General features: G+C 34.4%; 2 protein-coding genes across 3 annotated transcripts; both read right to left on the reverse strand.

The window, feature by feature from the left end:
* LOC105167489 (calcium uniporter protein 2, mitochondrial-like) lies at positions 351 to 2,641 on the reverse strand. Its single transcript, XM_011087245.2, has 2 exons — positions 1,979 to 2,641; positions 351 to 1,039 (listed from the first exon to the last, which is right to left on the reverse strand). The coding sequence occupies exons 1-2, from the start codon at positions 2,534 to 2,536 to the stop codon at positions 557 to 559; spliced, it is 1,041 nt and encodes a 346-aa protein (XP_011085547.1). The 5' UTR covers positions 2,537 to 2,641; the 3' UTR covers positions 351 to 556.
* On the reverse strand, positions 9,322 to 10,870 carry LOC105167490 (UPF0496 protein 1-like). Of its 2 annotated transcripts, none has more exons than XM_020696499.1 (2): positions 9,848 to 10,870; positions 9,322 to 9,788 (listed from the first exon to the last, which is right to left on the reverse strand). In XM_020696499.1, exons 1-2 carry the CDS (start codon positions 10,632 to 10,634, stop codon positions 9,346 to 9,348), a joined length of 1,230 nt encoding a protein of 409 aa, XP_020552158.1. In that variant the 5' UTR covers positions 10,635 to 10,870; the 3' UTR covers positions 9,322 to 9,345. The 2 variants fall into 2 exon arrangements, with proteins under 2 accessions (XP_020552158.1, XP_020552159.1); XM_020696500.1 differs by having other exon boundaries at positions 9,322 to 9,770; positions 9,830 to 10,870.

Raw genomic sequence — 11,676 nt, forward strand, 5'->3', positions numbered from 1 at the left:
CACAACGTGCGATTCAACCAATACTCTATTTCGTTAGGTATTAATTGCTATAATTATATATGAGGCTTCACAATTTTATCCGAAAAAAAACCATCATTAGGAAGCTTAAGGCTTGTAAGCTACGAAAACTTCTTGTTTACTACTGAAATGAGGTGGGTATGAAAATACCAAACAGTGCACTAATGAAATTTTGTTATAACATTAAGTTTTCACAATTTAGAAATTATAAGTTCTCTAATCTTTTTCTTTTGAAAAAAATTCCATTTATTACATCTAAGACTGATTGATATCCTAGGAAGTAACTAACATCCCCTTCTCTTCCAATGTTGAAATGCACAAAAATACCTGAGTTGTAAGAAGAAATCCCATTCCTATTGTTATAATGCCTCTGTACATTATGGTTACAGGAGCCGCCAAGACACAGAAATCTAGCATTCAGTTCAAAGGGTACAAGCCTAAAACAAAAATTTCTGTAACTTTATATCTTCTGATATATGCGTTTTTTTTTTTTTTTTTTTTAATCTCATTTTCTTAATTTTAAACAAGATCACAATTTCTACATCCTCTGTGCATCACTACAAACTGGATAACTAATTGAGACAGCGCTTTCTTGGGCTGCCGATGTCTGAGAACAGAGAGCCTTCTTCAGCTCATTGTACCTCTCAACATCGAAATTTTCAGCCTTCATCAGCCGCTTCTGCCTGGCGGTGAATCGGCTCTGGTAAAACCCCTCGAACGAGGGCTCTTTCTTTGTTCTTAGGAAGAATGCGTAACCTCCCATGAAATAAAATGATGTAACATAGAAACAGATAGGTTCCATGACATCCCAAGAGAGCTCCCAGAATGTCAGTCTCATGAAAGCTGCTGTCTGGACAACCAGATAGGCTAATCCACACATGAGCTCCCGCCGTATGTGCAGCTCCGCTTTCCTGTCAATCTCTGCTTTCTGATTCTCCAATTCTTGGAGTTCTCTCATTCTGGGATCATAGGATTTGGGGGCTAAGGACACTGGCAACAATCCTTGGATGGCTTTCACCACCTGTAAGGACAAAAATTGTACACAACATTTGGGTAAAATATGGCTCCATTTCACCTGTAGTTTTACTTGTATGATTCTTACACAAAGATTTAACATTTGATTGTTGTTAAACTCAAATTACTCAGAACTACAACCTTGCGCTCTTGTCTTCCCTATTTGGACAAGGAACCAAAATCTTGTCCTTGCGACCAATAGTTTGATTTCTGCAATCTCTCACATCCTAGGAGTTTTTACTACATTAACACTGTTAAGAAATTGTACTGGTTAATGATGCAATCTCTTCTTGCTTCACCTCCACAAAGGTCTTTGACTTATTCACCTCCAACTCTCTAGAGTTTTCTTAAGACATGATTGCTTACATTTGCAGGACTCCACAAAAGTTGGATGTCCTTTTCATTCTCCCACCTTTGCCCCACCTCAAAAAAATCAAAGATTTTTCTCCCATCTTTTTTACCAGACAGAAATCTATGTTTAAGATTTATTTTTCTTGTTCTTTAGGGCAAAACCCAAAGGTTTTCAAGAGGGGTGGTGCTGTTTTTTTCTTTTAACTTTTTGGGGAATGGATGGAAAGAAAATCTGCAATGAACAGTGATCCACCCTCTAATAAAAGTCACCATCTGGTTCTAAGACATCTGAGTGCCAAACATTGTTTCAGTTTGCCTGTGGAAGAAGACATGGAAACACAAACACATATGAAAGAGCTTATCAGTTCTCGGTAGTCTCCAAATCATAAACTTGGGGGAAAACAAGAAAAATTCAACAACTATGAAATCTGATCACCATTATTCAAATTTTGACCTCATCTTATTACTCTAGTTTATGACAATCTACTCTACCTTTGCCTTCTGAATACTACCAGGAATCAAATAAAACATTAAACAAACAAAATTTAAAAAGAAACTGATGAATCAAGAAACAAGAATGCATTCAAAAACCAACCTTATCAGGCCTGAGGAACACGATGTTTCCAAGAACAATCACGCTCCCCGATTCATCAAGCATTTTAGCAAATTCCAGCGCTTGATCCAAATTCGAGCATTCCTTAGCACAAATCTCCAAGAACTCCGGATAAGACACACAATCCTTCTCAATCTGCCTCAGGTTCGACTTGACCATCTCCAACTGGGACAACCTAAGAATCTTCTTCGCATCCGCCACCGTCAGCTTCCCCTCCTCCTCCGGCGCCTGCGCCGGAGGCCTAAGCCCATCAAGCCTAATCCTGTCCCTGGCAATGTCCATCCCCCGGAGCTTCTCCAGGAGCTTTTCTCCGGTGGGAAGAAACCGCAGCCCCAACGGCGGGGCGGCCAACGAGTCTTCCCGTCGGAAGATCCCATCGTCTCCAGGATCAGGGGCGAGCCTATTCGGCGTTGTCTGAGGACTCGACGCGGCGGATCCCACAGCCGCCCGAGGTAAGGAAGTCCGGCAGTTTGTGACGGCGGGGTTGCCGATTCTTGCCATGCTGAAGAGGCGGTGAGCTAAAGCTTTCTTGAACGCCATTGATGAAGAAGTAACACTGAACACGATTTCTAGGTGGCGTTAGAGGCGTGTTTGCAGATGCGTTTTGGATCGCTACAACAATGGCGTAGTAGTAGAAGAGACCTACGCTATATATAGTGCCTAGCCGCCCCCCCTCCCCACCGCACCCCAACACCAAAATAAAATTAAATTATTGAAATTAGTGGTAGAAAATTAAAGCCTGGGCTACATCCAACCCTTCAATTTACAGCTAATTAAATAAACATTCATGGCTTTTATTTAAATTATGACTAATTAACGAGTACTAATATACTGTAAGCTAAATTTATGAGAATTTTAACATAACTATAAATATTTTTTTATTATTTAAAAAATTATAAATACTCCTTAATTTTAACGTTTGTCTAACAACAATCCCAATTTTATTAGTTTTTTTTTCATTTGAATTTTATATTAAACCAATCAAAACATTCTTTTAAATTATAAATTATAAATTATAATATAATATTTATATGGACTAGTATACTTTATAAATTATGTATTTGACACATGTTCAAACCTTTTGATTTCTTCAAATTTAAAAAAAAAAAAAGAAATCAAATAATAGTAAAGTAGTAATGGCTGCCTCTTCGTTTAGAGACTATATAATTATTTTTTAAATAACGAAAGAATATTTACAAATAAGTTGAACTGTCATAATAGGTAATTGTAATTTATCCTGTAATGTACTTTAGGGGATGCTTGTGCAAAATTTTACTAATAAATAAGAAATATATTGATAATTATAATTATTTCCACGAGAATTATATTTATAATTTTACAAAATATATATAGTGTATATAATTTAATTAAAATAAAAAAAATGATAAAAATGAGCCCACAAATTGGAATGTTCCCAGAATATGGGTAAAAATTGGTAGCAGTTCCACCTCTCCAAATGTATCGTCACCCTTTTAAGTAGGTTAATTAAAAACTTCACGAAAATGGTTTTGCTCCAGTCACACGTGGTTGGCTAAGGCTGGTGGACGGGCACCGTCCGATTACTATGTTGAAAATGATTGTTGTTTTAAAAATGTGAATCTCGTTAAGAAAATTGGGAAAATTCTGAATACGGCTCGGATGATGATCTTCACCCTTGACTGTGCGAGAGTGAGGTGCACTGCTCCGAGGTACTCATGACAAAAACCCAATCAAGAATAGAATAATCTAGAGGGAGGCGATCGGATTATTACTTTAAATTTAATTTTTTTTGAAAAAGAAAAAAGAAAGTAAGTGGGAGTTTGGTATGATAACGCAGACGTGTCGCCACATAACATATGGGGCGACCCGATCGGGTAGATGGGTGTGAATGGGTTGAGACGAATCGCGAGAAATCGGAAGCTGTACACCACTTCTACCCTTCTCCTTTCTCTTTTTTTGTGGACATTTTTTCTTTTTAGTAATAATGATTATTACATGAATATTTCACCCATATCAACATCATTGTTAATGATACGACTTGTGATCTGATTGATGTTAGTTACGTCAGATATTATTTATTTTAATTTTTTAAAAGACTCACATAAAAAAAACATACGGTAAGAAAAATGAAATTTTTGAACTTATGAAATTTTCAGACTATGTGATTTTGCATTATATGTTTAATGTAATGAATTGATGTTGCATCTCAATATACTGTCAGTTAAATTAAAATATAATGTGCCAAAATGTTCTGTTGTGATATTATTAAAAAAGAGACTCTGTATCGTCTCAGGATAATATATTTATTTGTTAATTGAAAGAAATGTATAAACATTGAATATTATAAATATCTTCTCATGGTTATGACTTTCTTCGGCAAATATTGAGATTATGATTGAGGTACTTTCTATTTAAGGGAACACGAGTTACACATAGCAATACATTACTCACATTTCTCACAACCACTTCTAAAATAGAATTTTTAAAATTGGTATTTTTTTAAAATTTTTTTTTTATAATATGACGATTCATTACATCATTCAATATGTTCATATTCAATAGCTAGTTTAATATATTAATAATTCAAATTTATAAATACGTTCAAACAAAATAAATAAATAAAATAACTAGCTTAGAATTAGACATACGTCTATATTTATGGGATTCAAACTCACAATCATAACATCAAGTTTATCAGTTCAGCAAAACATGTCGATAAAAACCAGTTGTTCAACGTCGTTTTTATTTGATATGACAGTTGCTGATGTAAATATAAAAAAAAAATTATAAATAATTTAAATATAATTTGTGTGAGTTGTACTTATATATTTAATATAATAAATTAGCATTACATCTCCAGCAGAACGTGAGTTGAAATTAAATTGAATGTATAAACATTTTAAATATAAAATCATATGTCTCCGAGGGGATAATCGTGTCGCTTAATTATCTGATAATTGAAAAAAAAAATTAAAATATTAATAAAAGTCACATGTGAATACATTATGGGAATAATGTATTGTTTTATCCAACAAGGCTAAAGACAAATAATTGGAAGTGATATATATATATATATATGTGTGTGTGTGTGTGTGTAAATTTTTTATTATTGAAATTATTTTGAATTGTTGAAATTGTTAAAACTATTGTGAAATTATTAATAGAATTATTGTGAAATTGTTGTGTTAGAATGTTAACTAAAACTGGGTTACTAAATAATCAAGAAATAGTTTTGATGGAGTTTACTATAAGAATTATAATATTTAATTATGATTAATAATAAATAATTATAGCAAATAATTATTGAACATAGCGCACAACAGTTCTGTGTTGTGATTTTTGCGATGGTGACTAAAACATTTTCCATAACTAAGAGTGATGACAAATGTTTTTACCATGACTCTTAGTTGTGGCAAAAAAAAATATTTCATGTTGAAATACTTAATTTTTTTCGTTGATTTTATTAACCATAATTAATAGATATCATTTATCACGATTTTTAGCTATAACTACTAATATTGTAGCTAATAATATTTTTTTTTCTTAATGAGTGATGGGATCATTGACTTGATGAAATAAAATTGAGGTTTGATTTCTTGGCAGCCCATTTTTTTTTTTAGTTAATAAAATCTGTTAAAATTAACGGATTATCTAACGGAAGATATATATTTATATTTCTACGTATAAATAATTGATTATTTTTTATGCTTTTAAACATATTATAAATAGAAATAAAATACAAAAAAAAGGAACAAATTAAATATATTATTGACAAATAAAAAAAATTGGTGTAATGATATTACAAATTGCCGTTTGTGGCTGAAAATTAATACCTTTTCTTTTATATTAGTATCGATAATACGCCATATTGTATCTCCGCAATCGTATTTAAGAAGTGTTTACGCAAGATTCATAAAAGCGTTTTTCAACTTTTGGAGCAAAAAAAAGCAGTTTTGAGATATTTGGGAGTACTTCTAGCTGCTTTGATTTTTTTATAAATAAATTGAATTTTCTTTTTAACTACTTTACTCTCATTATCATAATATTAACTCGATTTACCCTTTTAATTTATTTTCAAAATTGCTCATGTAAAGTTTATGTTAAATTCAAATAATTTGTGTAATTTATCACTAACAAAAATTATAATTTCACATATTTAATATTTTAAAATTTTTATATTTTATTTTCTATATTATTGGATATTTAATATTCCTGTTTCATATATAAATATAATTTTATTTATAATTTTCAACTTTCTGTTCGTGGAATAACTGTGATAAATTTCTTAACACAATCTTCAATATTTAATTAAGTTAAATTTTGAACTTTTTTTCAATTGCTGGTCTCATCACATAAGCATACTTTTTGCAGCCTGGACCAACATTTTTTGTGGTCATACTAAAAACTGTAATGTTGATTATTTATTTATATTTATATTATTATTTGTACTATTAATTACGTGAGAATGATGTATAATAATTAATTTTGGTCCACAAAATGTATATTTATCTTCCCGGTAAGTTAGATTATTTAAAATTGATTTACATCATCAAATTCTTCAAAACTTAGACAATCATTTTGTTTAGTTTCTCGTTTTATTATTACAACTATATCGATTTTGTTTACATGAATTGAGTGTGCGTAAGCTGTTAGTTATAAATAAGATTGTTATAGTTGGAAGATAAGTTTACGTGACTTCACACTAAATTAGTACATTCTTTTAATCCAGAGATAAAAAAGCGTAAAAAACATTCAATTAGCTCTTTTGAAGAGAACTATATCATAATCAAAACAACTTCCAGCTCAACGTCTCTTCTCTTAACAGACGTGAACACCAAATCACTACATTTGGACATTATCAAAGGAGATACGTTCATAATTTAAGTCGTTTGGAAAATTCCTATCAAGTTGATATTATTTTTTTATAATCGTAATTCATTACATCATTCAATACATTCAAATTTAAAAACTAATTCAATACGTCATTAGTTCAAAGTCAATGAATACATCCAAACAAGATTAGAGGGGAAAAACAAAGAGAAACTATTATAGAGAGTAAACATATATTCCTATTTGTGGAACTCGAATGCACAATTCTTTGGTTGTAAGCTTCAATTTTACCAATCGAACAAGACGTCGTTGGCGATTAAGTTGATGTTTTGCTACTTACATCATAATCTTTTTATACATCACTTACCTATATTAAATAAAATTTTCCAACGAAGCGCTCTATAGATTTTAAGAAAAACATCACTCTACTTAATTAGTCTTTAAATAAAATTTTCTGGGCAACTGGGATAGATACATAACATATTCTCGGATGAGAAAAAACGTCTGTTCTTGCAAATGCAGGAACTCCACACCCCCCCACCCCCTCTTTTTTTTTTTTTTTTGGATAAAACCAATTTATCACATAGTCATATCAATAACTTTGAAATAATACTAAATTCCGTGAGAGTTTAAATACACAAACTTTTGATCATAAATACCTTAATCTTACCATTAAAACAAGACATCTGATCATAATTATATTTAATCTTACAATTATAACAAAACATCCTTAGCTGGTGCGAGAAGGTTTCTTGCTTGGACAATGCAAAATGTGTAGCAGCCAATGCAAATAGCGCCACCTAGGCCTCCTTCAGTATTCCCTTGCTTGCGTATTTTAGTGAAATTACGAAGAATTGAATAATACATAAACATGGCTTCTTTAAAAAACATGATTATCCAGTACATCCTTAGCATCAAGACGTAGATAACGTTAAATGAAGGGGCACTGGCTACGTAAGCTTACGATAACGTTGCAAGACATTAATTGCCGAGCACATATTCTTAAAAAAGATTCCTCAATACTTAAGGCATCTATATGGTTCATCTGTCTAGTTTCTTGTCCAGTAATTTGGCATTCAAATATCTCAAACTCTGTTGTCATGAAATCAATCTTTTTTCACATCCCAAGTCTCAACAGACAGGTGAACTGATTCTTTGTGATGTTAGCTAACATCCACCAATTGTGACCATTTGGTACTTGTAAATTTGTGACCCTAACAACCCTATATTCCTAAGTTCTTCTCTCAAATCATGTCCCTCTTTTTGTCTTTGCTGTCTTTTCTGAATCACTATCCTTACATAATTATATCAACTGATTAAAAACCTTGAGAACATAGTAAACATCAGAATTTGTTACCAATGAATATTGTTGTTATTCTGTATTAACAATGAATCCTTTCCTCTCCAAAGGCAGCAATAATCAACTCAGGGGCAGTTGCTACAAAAGAAACTGGGCAAACCATAGTTTTCCACAAACAACACTTGATATGCTTCAAGAGATCTCATTGTTGTAGGCTACCTTAAGCACCAACACGTCTCCATAGTGTCTGCTAGTTAACCGCTTATTTCATTTGTAAGTTTCCAACTAGCTCTATATTAGTTTTTACTGACAATCTGGATATCCTCAAAAGCCTTTGATGTTGTTAGAAAATCAGTTCACAGCATTGTTTTTAGAGAATTCTCAATTTTCTTTCACATATTACCTCTCAGAAAGCAATCAGACACAATAATTTCATCCCAGGTAAGTGTAAGAAATTAGGGTCTGATCCCTTTAAAGATTCAACCAAATGGCCTCTGGAAGTGTGGTGGATGGAAAATTTCGCTTTGTCGTTCTTATCTTCCTCAGAGGATATATTATTCCTATACGTTATCACAGGCATAATTTTAATGCAGTGTAATTTCTCATTAAGTCACTGCCTGTCTAGAGTTTTCTCTCAAAGACCTCAGCTATAGGAGTACGTCAGGCATCTTCTATACACAAATCCAATGAGCTAATTTGAGGATAACTACCAAAAGAATATTCAAGGATTTAGGTGCAGACGTAAATGAAGACAATGATTGCCAGTCTTTTTCACAGACGTGATGATAGATTCACTGGATTTGCAAGGAAGTTAGATTCCTTCGTGGACTATTGCAAGTTCTACAAAAGACTTGTAAAGTTGTCGTTCCGCTGCTCACATCATAAGTGTGCGGTATGCATTATTTACCTACACTCTACCTGATCTACAAGGTCACCCAACAAGAATGCAATCTAAAGAGGGAAACTCAAGAACAGGACAAACTATTATCCAACGATGAGCATTTCTCAGTTGAATCAATTATAAACTAGTTTCGTTTAATTTCTGTAACCGTCCTCAATATCCAACTCTGTTGCAAAAATAGAATTAAGAAATCTCTACATTGTACATATTTATCTTGTCATAACATCAATCATCTATACTCAGCAATGTTTTAGGAAAGGCCCATCTTTCAGGATCCAATGCTATAATTATCAATTCCCTATGTTCTACATAATGTTTAGCAGCAAACAACCTCAGGCATCACGAAAACATACCAGTGTCCTGATTCAAGCTGCTGGGGTGATTGATAATCCTCCGCAGTATCAAAGTCCTTGCCATCCTCGTTTCTTGAGTACATTTATTCGCGTGTTCACTCAAATCATGGATAGTCTTGATAAACTCGTTGACCTTCTTTCTGATCTCCTCCACTGCGATCACCACCGCCGCCTCCTCCCTCGTTGCGAATTCAGCATTCGCCAACAGTGCCTCAAGCTCGACTCGAAACCTGTCCACTAACACCCTTATGCTGTCCAAATCCTTAATGACAACGTAACTCCCAATCTGCATTGAACTAATTATGTCCCTCTGCCCCCTCAAGTCCCTTTCGCAATTCTTCCAAAGTGAGTTGAGCCATCTCCCCATTGAACCTAGCGGCACGGCTGCGGCCGCCGCCAGAGCGGTCACCACCGGCGGAGCGGTGACTGGCGCCGCCACCACTGAGCATATCCACACGGAGGCCTCCCCCCCGGCGGAGCGGTGACTGCCGCCGCCACCACTGAGCATATCAACACGGAGGCAAAAGTGACTATGAATATCACATTGGAGACTTTCCTCCATACCTTTAGTTTCCCCAACTGCTTGTCCAGCTTCTTCTTCTTTGCTTGCAATCTCTCCAACATCGTAATCTGCTTAGAATGAACTGAACTGAAAACCCTAAAAAACTCCTGCGTGAACGGATCCGCTGCCAATCTAAAATTCCTCAATTCCTCCAAAGTTCTCGAGTAATTCTTCGCAGACCCTTCTCCGGCAAATGTACAATGTTCTTCGTCGAACTTCCGGAGGGCGACATTGATAATTGACTCGATATGGCCGGCGCGTTTAAGGCAGGCGTCGAGGGCAGTACAGAAATCCAAGGTTAATAGGCTGTTCTCGAAGTAATCGTCGACGAGATCGGACAACTCCTGGTTTTTCCAGATGTCCTTTTTGTTTTGGAGAATGATTTTGACAACTTCTTGATTCATTTCGAGGAGGCATTCAGTGACTTCGCGGAGGGAATCGAGGGAGAGGGAGCGGACCTCGAGGCCGACGGCGATGGAGTTAATAGCGCGGCTGGTCCGGAGCTGGAGGGTGGAGTCGAAGGTCTGGAGGTCGGGATCGGCGCGGCAGGCGTCTTCATATGAGCGGAGATCGGCGTCTGAAGGATTTATGGTATGCGCGTCTGAATTGAAAGTAAAATTGGGGTTTGAGATTGTTCGAGCTGGTGGGTCAGCTGCCGGTGGTGGGTGGCGGGTGCTGCTGCTGCGACTTGGCCTGCTCATTTTGCTGCCCATTTAAGGCGGCGGGGGAATTCTCTGGCTTGATCAACTCAGACGACTCAAGAGTGTGCGTAGGGAATTGAACACAGAAATCTAGGGAAGGAATAAGGAGAGTGGTCTGAGATTGTAGTGCATTTGATTTTTGACATCATTAGCTTTTCCGACAGGAATAAAATCAATATGTAGAGACATTAATCTCCATCTATTTTGAGGTTGACTTCACTTGACTGCGGATAATTAATTGTGTGGGATTGATTGCTTTGGATGAGTGCTATGCAGCTTTTTGTACATTCATTTTTCATTCAATGCAGTTTACCTTTAGTTCAAAAAATAAATTACATGCCTTTGGTTTTCTCCAATCTTCTCTATAGCCCAAGATATACATCTGTTCTCTTCTTGCCAATCCTTGATTTTCTACATGTTCCTACTAAATTGATTTGTTTGAACATCTCTTGTTTAAATTTATAATAATTTAAATGGCATTTTTAGAAAATTATAAAAATATATTTTGATTAATTATAGAATGATTATTTTACTTTTATTTTTAATATTTATTGTGTATTTTAATTTTGAACTATGAATGAATTAACTTATAATACTAATAATAATAATAATAATATTCAAATTTTACCATCGTGGCCAAAAAATTATACGATCACTGAAGAATTTGGGCCCAAAACTTACAAACTATTCCATAATTAAAATTGGTCCGGGCCATGGAGTTCTATTAGTAGAAAAGGCCATTGTTTCAAGTCCAATGGGCCTACGATCCATTCTTGTACCTTGGGCCCTGAAACGTATTAAAGTCCCGACTGTTGAGCAGAAATTTGAAATTTACTTGGCTAGAGCTGAAAATATTGATTAAATTATTCGATATTCGATAAAGAATAAATATTCATTCAAACTTGATTTATTAATTTAATAAATCAAACTTAATTTTCATTTGATAAGTTTTTAGGTTCGCTTCGAACTTCAATTTGATTCAATCACAAAAAGAAATATGATATACTTGAAAAAATTGAAACTACTCGACTCCAATTCAACTTAAATTAGTTTG

Source organism: Sesamum indicum, linkage group LG8 (genome assembly GCF_000512975.1).
Source record: "Sesamum indicum cultivar Zhongzhi No. 13 linkage group LG8, S_indicum_v1.0, whole genome shotgun sequence".
NCBI classification, from domain to species: domain Eukaryota; kingdom Viridiplantae; phylum Streptophyta; class Magnoliopsida; order Lamiales; family Pedaliaceae; genus Sesamum; species Sesamum indicum.